A 21,211-nucleotide genomic window follows, 5' to 3' on the forward strand; every position below is an offset into this window, starting at 1 on the left:
GGTGGTCACAATTTCGCGACAGTTTCGCTACTGACATAAATTGGACAAATATTATTTGGAATAATAAAGAAATAAGAATAGATAAAAAGCCCATTTTTTACAAAAATTTCTATGACTCCGGATTTATTTACATACGTGATCTCCGACTTGATTTGAATATCAACGATTCCTTTAGTTACGTTTCAAATAAAATTGGAAAAATTAGCATTCTACAGTGGGCGGGCCTTCGACACTCAATACCTGATTTCTTAAAAAATACGCGTGATCAAATCCACCCACTAACGCCTTCTTCGCTTCAGATAAATAACAGCATTTTTGATGTGAAAAAGAAGAAATCGAAAGATTACTATTCGTTATTTGTTGCGAAGAAATCACGGCCACCTAATATTGTTCATAAGTGGAAAGGCGATTTTAATATATCAGATGATTTATTGAAAGAATCTTTCATTTTGCCTCACGCTGTTGCACTCGAATCGTACGTTAAGGCCTTTCAGTATAAAATTCTCAATAATATACTCTACACAAACGCGAAATTATGCAAAATTGGTTTTAGAGTTGACGAATTATGCACCTTCTGCGAAACTGAGCGAGAAACACTATATCACCTACTTTATCAATGCACTTATGCTTGGCAGTTTTGGAACGAGTTTGAATTGTATTGGCACCGCTTGTCAAATCAGGTGGTTCACCTGACTTTGGAAAATGTCTTATTCGGAATACTTTCAACACCATGCCCTTCACATATGCTGCTTAATTACTTTATTATCATTGGAAAACTGTTTTTGTGGGACTGTAGAAGAACACAAATACATCCTAAAATACAAGGTTTTCAGAACACGATAGCTATCAAATATAATATTGAAAGAAAAATAAGTAAGAAAAAGTTTTATGAAAAGAAATGGATATTCAAATGAGAAGAAATTGATAACTACGTGAAAAGTCTTTAAAGCTGATTCGCCTAATCTACTATTCTTTTTTTTTTTATCTGATGTTGCTCGGTTTAATTGGTTTAATTGGTTTAATTGGTTTATTTAGTTAAATTAGTTGAATTATTATTATTATTTGAATTATTTGATTTGTTTAAAAATAGAAATGGGGTAACTGTGCAAAATGTATCAATTGTTATTATTTTAACCTATATATAACATTGTCAATGAAATAGTAACTGCTCTGTAAATGATAAATTTCAATAAATATTATATATAAAAAAAAAAAAAAAAAAAAAATACGACCCGTTCATTCAGCCGAATGTAAACAGCAATGCCAGTAGCTGCCTCCTGCTCTCTATTCTTGGACTTGAATTCTCGTCGAAGCAATTCCCAGCGTTCTCTAACTCCTCTTTTATCTTTGATTCGAAACTGTGGCGAATATCTGATTTAACTTTTCAGCTTTCAAATCCCACGCGTTCCCCGGCTGAAGCTTCCTTTCTTGAAGGAAAATACATCGCTGACAATAATTTCTCTGAACATCAACACGTCGTGTTGGTCGGTCCACTCCATCGGCGCTCTATATAAATAAAGAATAAAACAGGAATGATGAAACAAAATTGATTGCCGCCGTACATTTGAGTTCCGTCAGTGCTGAGCTTTCGTTCTGCAAGGCCGTGAGTTCAGTAAAACTTCAGCAAGCTGCTTGACACCACCGAGCTTTTCTAATCAACATCATTTTCACTTTGTTGTTATCGTAACGACGTCAAGATTGTGGAAAGTCGTAATGCTCTCATGGTTACTCGAAGCCACACCAGCTATTCACCTATAAAGTCATATATCTTTGTAAAAATAGGATTTTGCGTAAACTTACTTGTGAATGAACTTACTTTAATACAAGCTGTTTGCCATCGTTCGCACTCCCAGCCATGCCATAGACCTGAAAGTAACACGAACAGTTTGAACCGATTATTTAGCCTAAAAGCAAACTTATATTTCAATTCCATGTTGCCTAGTCTGTGTTGAAGCTTTCGGAAACGAAATAAGGGTGAAATGGAAGATAAATACTGTATAAAAGAAAAAAATGTACTCACGTTTTGTAGACAACGTGAACCTTGCTGTTCTCACGTCCGCGCGGAGAGAGGACAGCTGCCAGTCAAAATGTGAAACGTCTACCAGAAATAAAACTGACTCCCGGTCGCCGTAGCCGTCGCAAAAATCTGAGTTGCTAAAGGTCCCTAATGTGTCATATACAGCTGGATAAAAGTGCAATATTAATGTTTACGGTAGAACGGAAGTTATAGTTTGCCTTTATCATGTACTACTTTTAAAGTTTCCTATATGGACTATATGATTTCACGTACTATCTAGCGGGAAAACGTTAATATTTACGATACAATTTTAATGGTAGTCCTCGTTCCAACCGACAGACTTAAACCGTATCAAAAAGTCGAAGTTTATTCTCTTTTCTTACATATCTTTGAAAAGAAAGAAATAAAAAAAAAAACCTGATAAAAGATTAGCTTTTAGAGCTGAAGGACTTGAAGTGAGCTCTGACTAAATCAATAGCTGACTGGTAAAGTGCGGTGCCATAGCTCTAAACCACAAAACTGCGTCATCACGGACCGGAAAATATGAACTTTGGTCGAGTTTAACAACTAATTAAAGATTTTCAGAAAGATTTTTGTCTCTCAGCCGAGATTTGACCTCGACTTTTCCTTAACATTGCCTAAACAATAGCCTTTAAAACATTTTTAACGAGCAAGACGGAATCCTCTGTTCACTTGAATCGTAGCTTAGTGTTTATCGGCTTCCGAACAACCCGACCCAGGGTACTAGCACTTTCCTAAGTGCCCCTTAGTGCCCCTAAGGCAGTTTCTGTTTGTTCGTTCTGCTCACGCTTTTTCTCCGCGTACACTGATTGGTCCAAATTTCCTTCAGTATGGTAATGCGCGTTACCAGCGATATCGGCTGAATCTTTATTTCATGTGGAATCCTTTTTGATCTATTAAACAACTGAAATGCTTCCATATGGCGTGTTTAGACATAACTCACATATCGGTAAGACACTCAATCGGTTTATGCTCCCTTAGCTACAAATTACTTCGGATATCACGATTTTTCAGCGTCGATCCCATGATCATTGCATCGTTCCCAGTAAACAAAGATTCCCGGAAACTGTTTTCAATAACATGCATAGTTGCTGTTGTGCTTTATACAATGAACTGTGTAAAGCTCGCGTTTTGATTGGTCTAGAGGAGTGTGTGATTAGAGTATAGACGCACGATTGACGTCATCGAGTGGTGTGACCGGCGCACGTGATCAGAGTCTAGAGTCCAGCCAGAGCGACTGGTCAACAAAGTTTTGCAAACTGTTTTTGCGAGTAGCGGACAAACACACGAAAATTTTCTCAGGAAAGGAAAACTGTTCAATAAAAAATTGGACAAAGACCGTTGAGAGTGACTTCAACCATGATAGGAAAGCTAGAACTTTGTTGTGACGTGAAAAGGAAGCAAATATTTGTCGAAATATGTCGCCGATAGAAATCTGGTAATGGCGAGTAATCGATTACAAATCGCAGTGAAGCGACTTACATGCTGTAATATTTTGAGGTCAGGATTTCCTTCTGGAATAAAGGTTAGTTTCGAAAATATTGTTAGTGAAATTCTTTCAAATTATACTCTTATTTAAAAGATCACAATTGCATGTGTGTAGTAGTCCAAAACTGAGTTTGCTGGAAAGTTTTTGTCTCAGCTCAGGCAACGCGATGCTCGCTCACGAAATGTGTTGAAATGTCTTGGTTACTGTATAAAACAAATAGATTCCATTTTGCCGTGGGTCTGTACTCTGATAACGCACAGAGGACGTCAAAACGTGGTGAGAACATCAGTCACGCTACTCGCCTGCGGCTCGTAGCGTACTTCTTTGTTCTCACCACGTTTTGACGTCATCTGTGCGTTATCAGAGTACAGACGCACGGCAAAATGGAATCTATTTGTTAAGTAGATTAATATATTTCTGATAAAATAAAACATAATTCTTTTGTACTCAGGTAAACCAGACAATCTTTTGTTAACTCACACGAGACGTAACCGAAAGACGGCATGTTTCAAACTGTTGCAATTTTTTTTTTTCTTTTTCGTTTTCCCCAAATTTTAATTTGGTATGTTAAAACATCCTGTTTCGAATTTACTGTGCATATGAAAAAATTATCTTCTCAAAACTGTCTTCAAGTTGTGGCTTTGTTTTCCGGTTGAAAAGTTCCGCTCAGTGCCTAAATTTGCGTGTCTCAAAGTCTAAAATACATTCCATTCTTCTATATTCGGCTAAACCTGCATGAACCAAACTTCACCATACCAACACTGGGTCAACCCATCAATTTTTTATCGGTAGAAATCTGCACGGAAAGCCTTAATGTCCTCAAAAATTCGGATTGAGTTTGTAAAGGAAACCTGAAGTTTTCTTCTTCAAAACAACGTTTTTGTAACACTGGAGAACTAATTCCCTTGTTTTCGAGGAATAAGTTCCCGCTCTTTAAAACTTTTTGCATTTTAACAGATCAAACTCGATTAGTTTACACTAATAAGTCTTTAAAAAGGCACAAAACGGTCTGGGAACACAGCAGTCAATATTCTAAGCAATTTGCTTAAATGTTCTCGTTGGGTAACCCTGATACAATGATACAAATTACATGATCACGGTGGCTGTGTTCGACACCTTTGATGTAGATATTCTCACTTGCTGGTAGCCTGATATTTATATTCTCCACACCCTCCCATAATACGTATAGCTACATGGAAGGAGGGGCACATGTTAGAAACTTTCAACTCGCCACAACTCAGAAAGAGTAAACAATGGACGCTGCCAAAAAAAAGTGTCGTTGGTTCATAACCGTTACCAACATTGTTTTGTAAACGGGCACTACATATAAACTCACTCACCTACGAAAATGATTGCGCAGAAAACCAGCAAGACAACGGGAAGATTCTTCATAGTCACAACCTTGACAACTCAGATGCGTCGATTCACTCACCACTGTCGTTCACCGTGCGTAAACAATTCTGAGTAACTAACTGACCTCATCCTCAAGATACACTGGGTTTAAATTTTGTCCAACTCATTATTACCCGTCCCCTGGCGCTGACGTATTTGCCGCAAAGAGCGGGAAAACAGCGGGCATGAATTGGTGGGAAAGATGATAAATGCGCAGCGCTGGCAGATCTTGCATCACAAATGGCAGACCAAATTTATACAATCATGTAAGTTTATTGCGTCATAAGAACAGGTTGGAAACAGAAATGCCTTTTCCCCGGTGTTTTTGGTAACGTGAAGAGTTAGTAGAGTATCTTTGTTACCAATGACCATTAACATACCGGTGTATAAAACAGTTACAACTTTCGTACACTGAATATGACGTCAAAAACATGGCAAAGAATCTTCCCGGTGAAGGAAAACTGAGATGATTTACAGGTGTAAGCTGCTTTTAGTTGAACTGACATTCAATTCTCCAAACTTATTAATAGCGATGTCAGGATAAATAACTAAACTATTCATATCGATCGATATTATCATTTTTATAATGTGCTGTTTTTCCTTTGCTCGATTTGTTTTGTTTTTTCAATGAGGCAGGTGCAAGGACAATTGCGTGTCTCAAACACACTTCATAAAGTGACCGTCGGACGGTCGAAACGTCTTTCTTTTTTAACGTTAACTTTTATAGTTAAATCCGTTTTGAAAAATTTATTGATGATGATGATGATCATTATTATTATTATTATTATTATTATTATTATTATTATTATTATTATTATTATTATTATTATTATTATTATTTAATTCTGTTTTTCCCACCACCACCCCAGTGACCAAGATCAAATTTCCTCTTTGAATATCCCTACTCGATCAAAAAAAGAGATCAAGAGTGTAGGGGAATCATCACACAGATCTCTTGATGATTAAACAAATTCTCTCCGAATTAGTGCCATACTAAATACATAGAGAACAGTGAGGAGAACTTGGCATCAAATCTTAAAGTGTTACTTATTACTCAGTGACTGGTCTCCAGGTAAGTAGTTCATTTTGTTTTTCCTCGAATCTCTGAAGTGTTTCCTGAGACAAAACCGAGGAAAACATAGATTCGAGGAAAACAGAATTAACTGGTTCACGCCAGAGGGACTGGTCATTAAGTGATTTGTTAAATTACACAACAAAGATATTGAATAGATCAAACGTGAAAAAACACAAAGAAAACACGCTGAATCTTATGAACAACATCACGCCAACCTCACGCACTCTAGATGTTCACACAAGCAAAGCAGCTCAATTAAGGGCTTTTGCCGGCAAACAGTTCTTATCTTCAGATGTCATGTGACTATGACGTAGCCCATAAATGAGAGTGCTATGGCGGATAAAACTTCAGATTACAGTGAACGAGCTTTCCTGCCTCTCTTTTGCCATTTTTTTACTTAGATGACTTGAAAGTAAAAAAGAAATGAAAATATTAACGGGGTTAAAAACAAACCCGCATGTTTGCTTTTCCCGTCACAGGTTCAGGAACGTGAATCAAGAATAGTGTACTCGATGGAGCGGAAGAAGTAGATCCGGTTACATGCCTAGTGACACAAACACCAAAAGCATCTTTTTTTTCACGAACGTTGGCTCCCTGTGACTGTTTCAATAATTCTGTTCACGTTTTCATGTTATTAAAATAACAGAGGTCACATATACTTAATGCCTTATCGCACGAGTGGATCGCAAGACAGCATGATAAGGCCAATATATATCGACTTCCGTAATCTCAACCTTCAAGCGAAACGAACCGGTTCCAAAAAAAAAGTGTCATGCAGCGCGAGATAACCATCAGCAAATTAGTGTATGTAGGAAGTGTCCAAAGGGGAACCAGTTTGTTTACTGACGAAATGTAGCCTGTGTACAGCCGCCCCCTCCCCTCCGGAAAATGGGGAAGATGGAGCTTGTGCTGCTGTCCGCTCATTATCAGGCCCGCCTATACAGGTTTGACTGTATAGGGGTGTACTCCTCCTCTCCCGGGGCCAGTAACGATTGAAAGACAAAAGAACTGTGATGACTGATGACCTTCAGCGCGAAACTTTCACTAAGTAGTCAGAAGGATGTGATGTTTAACATGCCCTGGGCTTAGGCAAGGGAAACATCTGAGTCCTGCACGGTATAAATTTTAATTTATTATTATTATTAATTTATTATGCCAGGAGAAAAAAAAGGGTGCTTGTATGTCAGAACTTGAAAAGGTATCTCTTGTTTTAAAAGCTTTATTACGATAAACAAAACACAATCGAAAATAACAAATAATCAGAACATGAAAGCAACTACTGTTATGCAAACATTTATCATTCGTCATGGTCCGTGCCGTGCAGGCATCGGTCGATACTATTCTACATAGCGGCTATACACTAATGATGTAGGAGTTGCAAAAAAGCTAGTTATCTGTGGCTCAACTTTATTTTACATAATCACAAAAACATTGTAAGTTGCTAGTGCATTAAGTAGATTAAAAAGCAAACAAACGTGCGTATAGGGCTGCGAAAATCATCATTACCACGTTTGCAGAAACGGTAATGGCGCCATTGCAAGGATTCTCGGCTCCCGTGGCTGTGGTGCAACAGGCCACGTCACACTTCGTTATTTTATCTCCATCACCGAGAGGAATTTCTTCCCCATCATCACACTTTTTCTTGCTTTCTTCACAAGACTTTTTTGGCGCGCATCCTCTGATCTCTCCTGTTTTGTCCTTGTCTGTTTTAAAGTTTGACTTCGTGCAAGTGAAGTCATCGCCGGTGCAGTTCACCTTCGTCTGCTTACTAGTGCATTCTTCCTCGGTTTTTTCATTGCATACGTAGCACTCGAAGGAATAAGCTGTAAATGTATTCAAGACACAATTCTTAGTACGAAAATTGCACTTTTGGTTTTGCCATTTTCATTTAAATATCCACAGGGCACCCAACGGTTTGTCTCTGTGGATATCTGTTCGAAAGGCCTTAAATTAAACGCCTTAGAAATTCAGATTTAGTTTTAAACAAAGTACATAGTTTCCTTCGACGAAATGAAAGCTCAAAAATTCGCTTTTGGAGGAGTAAACTAGTGAGTGGTTAAAAACGCGAAGAAATGTCAGCTAGCATTTTCGTAAAGTTAACAGTTGATAAATTCGGGGAATCTGAATTCCTGCCCTAAACCTTTCTGCAAGTTAAATTTCAGCTAAAGTATCCGAACATATCAAACTATCTGAGCTTACACAAATATGCCTTTAAGGACGGTGCCTAATATTGTTACTTCGCATACGTTCTGCGCATCTCGAGATACTCGGGTTCCTATGGGTGGTGCTTGCTAATACAGGACAATTTTTGCGCGGTTTATAAGATTATACGGAGAAAACAGAACGTAGCATGTTCTCTTGGTCTCCCAAAAATTTTTTTGGATAAACATGCTTTTTTTTAGAGATAATTAAGTTTCAATTTAGAACAAAAAAATCCCATACATTGCTTTACATTTTGGCACTTTTTAGAAATATTGTTTGCTTGATTTTCTTTCTGGATTCCAATTGGCCTTGCAAAGATCTGCTTTTCCCGCATAGTCACAAGCCGCACAAAAATACTCCTTTATTATTAGAACCGTCCTTAAAAGGGCATAAAACTATTTGGGAATACAGGAGACAACAATTAAACTAATTTGCTTAAATGTTTCGTTGGGTGCCCCTGTATCCAGTACAATGTGTCATATATAGCTGAATAAAAGGCAATATATGTTTACGGTAGAATTGAAGTTACAGTTTGCTTTTATTATGAACTCCTTTTAAAGTTTCTTATATGATTTCACGTAAATATCTAGCGAGAAAACGTTAATATTTACGATACAATTTTAGTAGTAGTCCTCGTTATTAACCTTTCAACCGACAGACTTAAACCGTATCAAAAAGTCAAAGTTTATTCTCTTTTCTGATACATCTTTGGAAAGAAAGAAATTAAAAACAAAAAACATGATAAAAGATTGGCTTTTAGAGCTGACGGACTTGAAGTGATCCCTGACTAAAGCAATGCCTGACTGGTAAAGTGCGTTGCCATGGCACCGAGTTCTAAACCACAAAACTGTGTCATCGCGGACCGGAAAACATGAACTTTGCTTCGAGTTTAACAACTAATTAAAGTTTTCCAGAAAGATTTTTGTCTCTCAGCCGAATTTTGACTTCGACTTTTCCTTACCATTAGCTAAAAAATAACCTAAAAACATTTTTAACGAGCAAAAAGGAGTAGTCTTCACTTGAATGGTAGCTTAGTGTTTATCGGCTTCCGAACAACCCGACCCAGGGTACTAGCACTTTCCTAAGTACCCCTAAGTGCCCCTAAGGCAGTTTTCGTTTAAATGTTCATTCTGCTCACGCATTTTCTTCCGCGTGCTACACTGATTGGTCCAAATCCCCTTCAATATGGTAATGCGTGTTGCTAGCGATACACTGAATCCTTATTTCATGTGGAATCCTTTTTGGTCTATTAAACAACTGAAATGTTGCGATATGGCGTGTTTGGACATAACTCATATCGGCAAGACACTCAAGCGGTTTATGCTCCCTTAGCTACAAATTACTTCGGATATAATAATTTTCCAGCACTGATTCCATCATCATCGCATCGTTCCCAGTAAACAAAAATTCCCGGAGACTTAATTTTTTTTCAATAACATGCATGGTTTCTGTTGTGCTGTAGATTAACATATTCCCGATAAAATAAAATATAATTCTTTTGTACTTGGGTAAACCAGTCAATCTTTTGTTAACTCACGTGACACGTAACCGAAAGACGGCATGTTTCGAACTGTTACAACTTTTATTTTCTCCTTTATTTCCCCCCAAATTAACATTTTTCAAGATTTTATCAACTTAATAAATGTAGATGTAGATGTAGATCCCATATGAAGAAAATATCTTCTCAAAACTGTCTTCAAGTTGGGGCTTTGTTTTTCGGTTGAAAAGTTCCACTCAGTGCCTAAATTTGCGTGTCTCTGAGTCTTAGATACATTCCATTCTCCTTTATTCGACTAAACCCGCATGAACCATGCTTCACCATACCAACACGGGGTCAACCCAACAATTTATATCGGTAGATATCTGCACGGAAAGCCTTAATGACCTCAAAAATTCGGATTGAGTTTGTCAAGGAAACCTAAAGTTTTCTTCTTCAAAACAACGTTTTTGTAACACTGGAGAACTAATTAATTCCCTTGTTTTCGAGGAATAAGTTTCCGTTCTTTAAAACGTTTTCCATTTTAACAGATCAAACTGAATTAGCTCACACTAATAAGTCTTTAAAACGGCACAAAACGATCTGGGAACACAGGAGACAATATTCTCAGCAATTTGCTTAAATGTTCTTGTTGGGTAACCTGATACAATGCTACAAATTACATGATCACGGTGGCTGTGTTCGATACCTTTGATGAAGATATTCTCGCTTGCTGGTAGCCTAATATTTATGTTTTCTACACTCTCTCATAATACGTATTAGCTACATGGAAGAAGGGGCACATGTTAGAAATTTTCAACTCGCCACAACTCAGAAAGAGTGAACAATGGACGCTGCTAAAAAAGCGTCGTTGATTCATAACCATTACCAACATTTTTTGTAAACAGGCACTACATATAAACTCACTCACCTACAAAAATGATTGCACAGAAAAATAGTAAGACAACGGGAAGAGTCTTCATAGTCACAACCTTGACAACTCAGATGCGTCGATTCACTCACCACTGTTGTTCACCGTGCATAAACAATAGTAACTAATTGACGTCAACCTCAAGATACCCTGGGTTTATATTTTGTCCAACTCATTATTACTCGTCCCCTGGCGCTGACGTATTTGCCGCAAAGAGCGGGAAAACAGCGGGCATGGATTGATGGGAAGAATGCTAAACGCAATGCGCCTGGTAGATCTTGCTTCTTAAATGAGTCTAAAACTCATACTGATAACTATTCATGGCTGGTCTATCAATCTTGGTATAATATAACATTATCATGTTTCTACTTTGAAAGTTCTTGCAATGTTCAGCGTCGCCGATAAAACCGCCTTCTGCATTCTCTCTAAGACTTAAGTAGTCTTCCGCCCAACCAGTGATCGCACACTAATCTCTGTCTCTTTCGACCAGCCGCACATCCATGACAATATTATACTGGTACACCTCGTGTCCTTTATATTGCTCCTTCAGTTCCCACCTCAAGGGACCATACTTCATAGTTTTTTCCTCGCTCTTCTTCCCTCGATTGCTAATCCATGGACAACTCACCTCTATGGTCATGACTTTCTTGCTCTTATGGTTCACAACCATCGTATCGACCCGGTTAACTCGCACCTCCTGATGATCTGCATACCTCCCACCACGCGTTTACTTGTTCTGACTTGTACACCGGCTTTGGCATTGCTGGCGAGTACCATAGTGTTACTTCCTCAAGAAGATCTTGGTCACCTAGGAGCTCGTAGAACAGAACTTTGTTATGTCTGAGCAAATACTTGTTCTGAGCTAGTGCAGAACACCCGGCCAGAATTATTATCATCATCATCATCATCATCATCATCATCATCATCATCATCATTATTATTATTATTATTATTATTTTGACTTTATTATTTACAAGAATAAAATCTACTAGATACAGTTTGATTCTATTAAAACCTGAGTGATTTTACAGTTTGCTGTCATAAAATTGTAAAATATCAACATCTTATATATAAAAGCTAATTTTTATGGGTTTGATTCAGAAGATAAAAGAACAATTTCCACTGAAGTAATAAAATAATAACCCTCATACTAAGGAATATTCTAAATAAATGCCCAGTCACAGTGTTTCCAATCGTACACTAAAAATCATACACTATTATTATTATTATTATTATTATTATTATTATTATTATTATTATTATTATTATTATTATTATTATTATTATTATTATTAAATGCTGTTCTTCCCACCACCAGCCTAGTGACCAGCATCAAATTTCTTCTTTGAACATCCCTACTCGATCAAACAAAGAGATCAAGAGTGTAAAGAGATTGATCACACAAATATCTTGATGATTAAACAAATTCTCTCCGAATTAGTGCCATACTAAATACATAAAGAACAGTGAGGAGAACTTGGCATCAAATCTTAAAGTGTTACTTATTGCTCAGTGACTGGTCTCCAGGTAAACAGTTCATTTTGTTTTCCTCGAATCTCTGATGAAGTGTTTCCTGAGACGAAATCGAGGAAAACATTGAGATTCGAGGAAAACAGAATTAACTGGTTTCCAGAGGGACTGGTCATTAAGTGATTTGTTAAATTACACAACAAAGATAATAAATAGATCAAACGTGAAAAACACAAAGAAAACACGCTGAATCTTTGAACAACATCATGCCACCCTCACTCACACTAGATGTTCACACAAGCAAAGCAGTTTAAGGGCTTTTGCCGGATCTTCAGATGTCATGTGACTATAAAGTAGCCCATGAATGCGTATGCCATGGCGGGAAAAACTTCAGATTACAGTGAACGAGCTTTCCTGCCTCTCTTTTTGCATTTTTCTTTTACTTGGACGACTTGAAAGTACAAAAAAAATGAAAATTTTAACACGGTTAAAAACAAACCCACATGTTTGCTTTTTCCTTCACAGGTTCAGGAACGTGAATCAAGAATAGTGTACTCGATGGAGCGGAAGAAGTGGATCCGGTTACATGCCTAGTGACACGAACACTAAAAACATTTTTTTTTACGAACGTTGGCCCCGTGTGACTGTCTGTTTTAATAATTCTGTTCACGTTTTCATATTAATAAAATAACAGAGGTCACATATAATTATTTACTTATCACACGAGTGGACCGCAAGGCAGAGAAGGCCAATACATATTGACTTCCGTTATCTCAACCTTCAAGCGAAACGAACATTTGTTTGAAAAAAAGTGTCATGCGGTTTGAGATAACCATTAGCAAATTACTGTATGTAGGAAGTGTCCAAAGGGGAACAAGTTTGTTTACTGACGAAATGTAACCTGTGTACAGCTGCCCCCTCCCCTCCGGAAAAATTGTTCTCTCCCCGATTTTTCCGGAGGGGAGGGGGCGGCTGTACACAGGCTAAATGGTGAGGGGTTAAACGTTTATTGACCGTGTCCGATATCTTGGCAGAGGCTGTTGTATGTTTAAGTGGTATATGATTTATTGGCGTTCATATTACCACTTAAAAGCTGGTATTGCTAAGATTACCAAAGTTAAATCTGTTTAAAAAAGCTAATGTTGCGCTCATTCGTGTTTTTCCCACAATACTGTGCGAGCATAATGTGGTTCAGTGTGCAACGATGGTGTGCATAATTTTTTAGTTACCATCGTTTCATTTCCACTTTATCATGCAGGACTGCACAAATGGATATTCAATTATATGATAGTTACGTAGATAATAGTATAATGCTTGTCCTTGTAAAACTGATAGGCCTTGCGATGACAGGTGCTCAATAACTCGGACTTATGACTTAATACGTCGTAAATATTTGTGTAAAAATATTTTTTGATGACTGAGGCACGTTACCGCAGCTTTTAAAATGAAAACCGCAAGAGAAACTCATTTCGAGTCTAAACATATTGAAATGAGAACATTTCAGTTTCATAATATCCTGAGTAAAACATGATTAAGTTGACGAGGACGGTGCGAGAAGCCTTCGTGGTGTTATGTCCAAAAGTCAAATGCGTCCTTGTCAACTTTCCCTTGAAAATGATACAGTCAGGAATACGCGTATAAGCCTCAGTATTTTGACTATTGTGGCTAAGCTAAGTGGCGTCTTACAATACCAAACAGTTACCAAGAAAAGCAGTCACTTATGATCAAGTAGATTATCAAGTGTTCTGCTCATAGTTTGAATAAAGTTCTGCTTTTTTCCCTCAACAATTGTGTACAAATTTTGCTACATCCTGTTCAATTCTTTCACTGGTTTGGGAATCGTTACAGGTGCTATTTCATACTCGTTTTTAGACTTTCAGACCAAATGGTTAAAATCTATACCCTATTTCAGACCAAAGCGGCTCAAAAGCCACACCCTTTCAGGTCGCACATTAGTACCTATATAGCTTATATACAGTCAAACCTGTATTGCGCGGACACCCTCGAGACCATTGCTAGTGTCTGCTTAATACAGGGTGCCGCTGAAAACAGGTTCCCTTAGAAATCGTCTTAACAAAAGGCCTTGAAAGGGTCAAATACCATTCCCGTAAACGGAAAGATGTTTGACAGAACGAAAATCAGGTTAGGTTTATTTACCAGCAGAAAAACCTCCTGAACACCCAAACGAAATAATAAATCTTATTGAAGTAGTTGGGCGCGTTCCAAAGCCCATAGTCATGTGGTTATCCAAGCTTTTAAGCGCCCAACAAACCCTGGAAAATTGAAAATTACTGGAAAGATGGTCAGCAAATCGGTGGGTATCGTTTGGAGCTACCTACCCTGTGTGCAGTGGTCTCTCCACCGAAAGGGTTTCTCTCTGTTTCCTAGCGTTGTACGTGTGACAGATCATTTTGTCGTATAGTCAAATGACCGATCTGTTAAAAGGTGGACAAAAAACATGCACTTTTTTTTTGCAGTGTCTGTTAAATGCAGGTTTATAACAAGAGAAAGGACCATAAAAGTCAAGTTTCAATTTCAGGTGTCCGCGTCCACTTTATAGAGGTGTCCGTCGAATACAGGTATTTTTTACAGTAAAGTTGGAGAGGAGGGGGGGGGGGGGGGATGGGACTTGTGCTGCTGTCCGCTCAATATGGGGTCCGCTTATACAGGTTTGACTGTACAGGGGAGCAATCCTTCTCCCCGGGGCCAGTAACAATTGAAAGACTAAAGAACTGTGACGACTGATGACCTTCAGCGCTAAACTTTTACTAAGCAGTCAGAAGGATGTGATGTTTAACATACCCTGGGCTTAGGCAAAGGAAACATCTGAGTCTTCATGTCAGGATAAAAAAAAGTTGCTTGTATCTCAGAACTTGAAAAGGTATCTCTTGTTTTAAAAGCTTTATTGTGATAAACAAAATACAATCGAAAATAACAAATAATCAGAACAGGAAAGCAACTACCGTTATTCAAACATTTATCATTCGTCATGGTCCGTGCCGTGCATGCATCGGTCGATACTATTCTTGGTTTTCACGTGACGTCACAAAATTCTAGAATTCAAAACTGGGGGGCGTACAAAATTTTTACCTTCATTCAAGGAAAGATTACCTAAAAATATGCCTGCTCACAATTTCTTAGCTCGATGTCGTGCTTCCTTTTAAAAATAGAACAGTTTCAATTTCCGAGTTTCCACCGTGCGTGACATCAGGAGGACGGCCGTGACAGAGCTTTTCCGTATCTTAAAAAATGACTCTTCGGGTGATTTTCAGCATTCTAAACAATTCAAGTTTGAGGAGAAATATTAATCTAGACATTCGAAAATTCAGAAAAGCAAACAAACCTCTTTTCTGGCAAAAGTGAACTCCAGATGTTTTTTTCTATTTCTGGCCGCCATGTTTGTGCCCCTCAGAGGAACACAAACATGGCGTCTCCATACTAAGCTCTATAAATTTATGTGGAACATTTTGTTAATTAACTCGAGTACGGAATGCCGCACAGACCTGACACTTGGACAGATGCCTTATTTATGTATCCTCTATACTATGTCAATTTCTTGACTTCATTCATGGAATGGTTTTGATTTTTTTTTTCAATGGCGTGACAGTGAAAACCGAGAATTCTACATAGTGGCTTTACACACACTAATGAAGTAGGAGTTCTCTGTGGCTCAACCTAACTGTACATAATCATAAAAACATTGTACTCAGTTGCCAATGCATTAAGCAGATTAAAAAGCAAAAACAAAACAGTGTTCAAAACAAATTCAAAGCGTACAGAGCTGCGAATATCATCATAACCACGTTTGCAGAAACGGTAATGGCGCCATTGCAAGGATTCTCGGCTCCTGCGGCCGTGACGCAACAGGCCACCTCACACTTCGTTATTTTATCTCCATCATCCTGAGGAATTTCTTCCCCATCGTCACACTTTTTTCTTGATTTTTTCACAAGAATTTTTTGGCACGCATCCTCTGGTCTGTCCTGTTTTGTCTTTCTCTGTTTTATAGTTTGCCTTCCAGCAAGCGTAGTCATCGCCGGTGCAGTTCACCTTCGTCTGCTTACTAGTGCATTCTTCCTCGGTTTTTCCATTGCATACGTAGCACTCGAAGGAATAAGCTGTAAATGTATTCAAGACACACTTCTCAGTACGAACATTGTACTTTTGTTTTTGCCATTTTCATTTAAATATCCACAGGGAGCCCAACGGTTGTCTGTTAGGAAGGCCTTAAACGCCTCAGAAATTCAGATTTAGTTTTAAACAAAATGTCAAATTTTCCTTCGAGTCGATCCGCGCGAAGTTATTTGTTTTAACTATTTTACTTTTAAATTCCTTTTAAATACCTTTTATCGTTTTTAGCGTTCCTTTCTATTTATAATTCACATTATTACTTTCTTATATTGTTTAGATGTGAATATCTTAGAGCTTTTTAAGTCAGTATCTCATTATTTTTTTCACAATTGTATAAAAGCACATGCTCTTTTTTGTCTTCTCATCTTGAACTTGAAAATGATCGTCGGACGGCCGAAACGACGTTCTCTTTTAGCGTTAACTTTTATAGTTAAATCTGAATTCCTGTCCTAAAACTTTCTGCAAGTTAAATTTTAAGCTAAAGCACCCGAGCAGATCAAACTATTTGACCTTACACAAATATGTCTTGAATAGGTCTTAAAACGATGTTGGAACAGAGGAGACAACAATTTAAGTATTTTACTGAAATGCTCTCGTTGGGTGCCCGCCCCTGTATCCAGTACAATGTGTCATATACAGCTGCCGGGATAAAAGGCAATATTAATGTTTACGGTAGAACGGAAGTTATAGTTTGCTTTTATCATAAACTACTTTTAAAGTTTCCCGTATATGGACTATATGATTTCACGTAATATCTAGCGAGAAAACGATAGTATTTATGATACAATTTTAATGGTAGTCCTCGTACCAACCGACAGACTTAAACCGTATCAAAAAGTCGAAGTTTATTTTCTTTTCTGACACATCTTTGGAAAGAAGGAAATAAAAAAAACCTGATTAAATATTGGCTTTTAGAGCTGAAGGACTTGAAGTGAGCCCTGACTAAATCAATAGCTGACAGGTAAAGTGCGTTGCCATAGTTGTAAACCACAAAACATAAACTTTGCAATTGGTTGGTTGATTTTTGTCTCTCAGCCGAGTTTTGACCGCGACGTTTCCTAACCATTAGCTAAAAAAAAAGCCTAAAAACATTTTTATTCAGCAAAAAGGAATGCTTTGTCCACTTGAAGCGTAGCTTAGTGTTTATCGGCTTTCCGAACAACCCGGCCCAGGGTACTAGTACCGTCCTAAGTGCCCCTAAGGCAGCTTCTGTTTGTTCATTCTGCTGACGCATTTTCTTCCGCGCGCTACACTTATTGGCCGTTTTTATACTGGAGGACGCATTATCCGTCTGGACGAACTTGGGCAAACATTTGTTGCTCGTCTGGTTATTCGTCTCTAGTATAAAGACGGGAACAAGACGCATTGTCCGTCTGGACAAACTATTTTCCGTTGTGCGTCGTTCAAGACGAATAACGGAAGATAATTCGTCCAGACGGATAATGCGTCTTGTGCCCGTCTTTATACTAGAGACGAATAACCAGACGAACAACAAATGCTTGCCCAAGTTCTTCCAGACGGATAATGCGTCCTCTAGTATAAAAACGATCATTGGTCCAAATCGCCTTCAGTATGGTAATGCGTCTTGCTAGCGATATACTGAATCCTTATTTCATGTGGAATCCTTTTTGGTCTATTAAACATCTCAAATGTTTCCATATGGCGTGTTTGGACATAACTCATGTTGGCCTCAATCGGTCAATAATGATTTTTCAGCTTTGATCCCATCTCATCGCCTCGTTCCCAGTAAACAAAAATTGCGGGAAACTTTACTTTTTCTTCAATAACATGAATGGTTTCTGTTGTGCTGTAGATTAACATATTCCCGATAAAATAGATATAATTCCTTTATACTCGGGTAAACCAGACAATCTTTTGTTAACTCACTTGTTGTTTTTGTTGTTGTTGTTGACGTAATGGCGCCATTGCAAGGATTCTCGGCTCCCGCGGCTGTGACGCAACAGGCCACGTCACACTTCGTTATTTTATCTCCATCATCCTGAGGAATTTCTTCCCCATCGTCACACTTTTTCTTGATTTCTTCACAAGACTTTTTTGGCACGCATCCTCTGGTCTGTCCTGTTTTGTCTTTCTCTGTTTTATAGTTTGCCTTCCAGCAAGTGTTGTCATCGCCGGTGCAGTTCACCTTCGTCTGCTTACTAGTGCATTCTTCCTCGGTTTTTCCATTGCATACGTAGCACTCGAAGGAATAAGCTGTAAATGTATTCAAGATACAATTCTCAGTACGAACATTGTACTTTTGTTTTTGCCATTTTCATTTAAATATCCACAGGGAGGCCAACGGTTGTCTGTTCGGAAGGCCTTAAGCGCCTCAGAAATTCAGATTTAGTTTGTAAAAACAAAATGCAAAATCAGTTTCCTTTGACTCGATCCGCGCGAAGTTATTTGTTTTAATTATTTTACTTTTAAATGCCTTTTAAATACCTTTTATCGTTTTTAGCGTTCCTTTCTATTTATCATTCACGCTATGAATTTGTTACATTGTTTAGATTTGAATATCTTGGAGCTTTTTAAGTCAGTTGTTGGCTTCACACTACAAGCTAAGTTAGTTTCAAGTAAGTACTTGATTCAAGTGCACTTAAAAATCGCAAGTCGCACTTTAGAAAACTTGGCTTCACACATGGTGACAAAGTAAACACTTGAAGCACAAGCTGTCAATCATCGTTCGCGGTAAAATCAGAAATGCGATTGCTTGCCGTAAAATCATGGAGCCTTTGCAACGGAAAAACGTTTTATGTTGTTTACTCTTTATTTTGTCTTATATTTTAACTCAGAAAGTTTTAACATTACAGGAAATGCATAGGTACTTCATTGTTTACGAGTACTTAGCGACAAAACAAAAGAACATCTTCTGAACTGAAAATCGATGGTTCAGGCTGTCTGTAAAGATGAAATTCAAATAAGATCGTAAGTTTAACTATTTGTATCGGCTTTTCCTTCTTTTTTATGTTAACTTATATAAAAGACTGTTCCATGGAGTCCTCAAACTGCAAGGCGTATCTCCAGCCATTCATTTTGATTTTTTTTTTTGGATTAATTTTAGTTCACGGCAAAATGTTTATCTGTCCTGGCACCGCAGCACGTGGCTTTCAGTTGGTTTCCCTTTTCCTATTGGTCAAGTACGTTCTCAAGTATGGTGTTGGCCATACTTGGCGGCGTACTTCGGCTTCTTTGAACTACGAACGTTTCCATGGTCACTAAGTAAAGTTCAAGTTGGTAGGTTTTACCCCTTCACACTCAAAGTAGGTTTCAAGTGCACTTAGATTATACTTACAAGCTCTAGTGTGAAGCCCCCAAGTATCTCATTAGTTTTTTCACAATTGTATATAAGCACATGCTATTTTTTACTTATCATCTTGAACTTGAAAATGACCGTCGGACGGTCGAAACGTCGTTCTCTTTTAGCGTTAACTTTTATAGTTAAATCTGAATTCCTGTCCTAAAACTTTTTGCAAGTTAAATTTTAAGCTAAAGCATCCGAACAGAACAAGCTATCTGAGCTTACACAAATATTTCTTGAATAGGTCTTAAAACGATTTTGGAACACAGAAGACAACAATTTAAGTAATTTACGTAAATGCTCTCGTTGGGTGCCCGCCCCTGTATCCAGTACAATGTGTCATATACAGTTGGATAAAAGGCGATGTATGTTTACGGCAGAACGGAAGTTATAGTTTGCTTCTATCATATACTACTTTTAAAGTTTGCTTTATGCCCTATATGATTTCACGTAATATCTAGCGAGAAAACGTTATCATTTATGATACAATTTTAATGGTAGTCCTCGTTCCAACCAACAAACTTAAACCGTATCAAAAAGTCGAAGTTTATTTTCTTTTCTGACACATCTTTGGAAAGAAGGAAATAAAAATCCTGATAAAATATTGGCTTTTAGAGCTGAAGGACTTGAAGTGAGCCCTGACTAAATCAACGCCTGACAGGTAAAGTGCGTTGCCATAGTTCTAAACCACAAAACTGCGTCATCACGGATCGGAAAAAATGAACTTTGCAATTGGTTGGTTGATTTTAAAAAAAATAGCCTAAAAACATTTTTATCGAGCAAAAAGGAATCTTTTGTTCACTTGAATCGTAGCTTAGTGTTTATCGGCTTCCAAACAACCCGACCCAGGGTACTAGCACTTTCCTAAGTGCCCCTTAGTGCCCCTAAGGCAGTTTCTGTTTGTTCATTCTGCTCACGCATTTTCTTCCGCGTGCTATACTGATTGGTCCAAATCCCCTTCAGTATGGTAATGCGTGTTGCTAGCGATATACTGAATCCTTTTTTCATGTGGAATCCTTTTTGGTCTATTAAACAACTGAAATGTTTCCATATGGCGTCTTTGGACATAACTCATATCGGCAAAACACTCGGTCGGTTTATGCTCCCTTAGCTACAAATTACTTCGGATATAATAATTTTTCAGCATCGATTCCATCATCATCGCATCGTTTCCAGTAAACAAAATTTTCCGGAAACTTTACTTTTTTTTCAATAACATGCATGGTTTCTGTTGTGCTGTAGATTAACATATTCTCGATAAAATAAAATATAATTCTTTTGTATTCGGGTAAACCAGTCAATCTTTTGTTAACTCACGTGACACGTAACCGAAAGACGGCATGTTTCGAACTGTTTCAATTTTTTTTTCTTTTTCGTTTCCCCCAAATTAACATCCCGTTTCGGATTTATCGTGCTAGCCATATGAAGAAATTATCTTCTCAAAACTGTATTCAAGTTGTGGCTTTGTTTTCCGGTTGAAAAGTTTCGTTAAGTGCCTAAATTTGTGTGTCTCAAAGTGTTAAATACATTCCATTCTCCTTTATTCGGCTAAACCCGCATGAACCAAGCTTCACCATACCAACACGGGGTCAACCCAACAATTATAGGTAAATATCTGCACGGAAAGCCTTAATGGCCTCAAAAATTCGGACTGAGTTGTAAAGGAAACCTAAAGTTTTCTTCTTCAAAACAACAAGTTAAATTT

The 21,211-nt window shown here is 37.9% G+C and overlaps 2 protein-coding genes, 2 long non-coding RNA genes and 1 pseudogene across 7 annotated transcripts in view; 1 reads left to right on the forward strand and 4 right to left on the reverse strand.

Moving 5' to 3' along the window:
• LOC146474636 (uncharacterized) overlaps nucleotides 1-5,023 on the reverse strand; it is a 68,590-nt gene extending 63,567 nt beyond the window's left edge. The window contains exon 1 of the mRNA XM_085116380.1: nucleotides 4,868-5,023. Within this exon, the coding sequence (XP_084972506.1) occupies nucleotides 4,868-4,919 (52 nt within the window). The 5' untranslated portion in view covers nucleotides 4,920-5,023. The remainder of the gene's footprint in view (nucleotides 1-4,867) is intronic.
• LOC146474639 (uncharacterized) lies at nucleotides 1,245-2,165 on the reverse strand. 2 transcript variants are annotated; one of them, XR_014866038.1, is made up of 3 exons: nucleotides 2,021-2,165; nucleotides 1,817-1,866; nucleotides 1,245-1,506 (listed from the first exon to the last, which is right to left on the reverse strand). It is a non-coding gene; the product is annotated as an uncharacterized LOC146474639 (long non-coding RNA). The 2 variants fall into 2 exon arrangements; XR_014866039.1 differs by having other exon boundaries at nucleotides 1,801-1,866.
• A 2,258-nt stretch (nucleotides 5,024-7,281) lies between the features above and the next one.
• LOC146474640 (uncharacterized) lies at nucleotides 7,282-15,823 on the forward strand. Of its 2 annotated transcripts, none has more exons than XR_014866047.1 (2): nucleotides 7,282-7,324; nucleotides 15,693-15,823. It is a non-coding gene; the product is annotated as an uncharacterized LOC146474640 (long non-coding RNA). The 2 variants fall into 2 exon arrangements; XR_014866046.1 differs by lacking the exon at nucleotides 7,282-7,324 and adding an exon at nucleotides 14,895-15,087.
• LOC146474641 (uncharacterized) lies at nucleotides 7,414-10,764 on the reverse strand. Its single transcript, XM_085116248.1, has 2 exons — nucleotides 10,605-10,764; nucleotides 7,414-7,817 (listed from the first exon to the last, which is right to left on the reverse strand). The coding sequence occupies exons 1-2, from the start codon at nucleotides 10,654-10,656 to the stop codon at nucleotides 7,453-7,455; spliced, it is 417 nt and encodes a 138-aa protein (XP_084972374.1). The 5' UTR covers nucleotides 10,657-10,764; the 3' UTR covers nucleotides 7,414-7,452.
• The window catches only part of LOC146474642 (uncharacterized), a 6,121-nt pseudogene continuing 613 nt past the window's right edge, over nucleotides 15,704-21,211 (reverse strand). The window contains exons 2-3 of the transcript XR_014866041.1: nucleotides 18,104-18,419; nucleotides 15,704-16,191 (exon numbers count right to left, since the gene is read on the reverse strand). The product of XR_014866041.1 is annotated as an uncharacterized LOC146474642 (transcript). The remainder of the gene's footprint in view (nucleotides 16,192-18,103; nucleotides 18,420-21,211) is intronic.

This window comes from Pavona decussata, unplaced genomic scaffold, assembly GCF_977016875.1.
Source record: "Pavona decussata unplaced genomic scaffold, jaPavDecu1.1 SCAFFOLD_87, whole genome shotgun sequence".
NCBI lineage: Eukaryota > Metazoa > Cnidaria > Anthozoa > Scleractinia > Agariciidae > Pavona > Pavona decussata.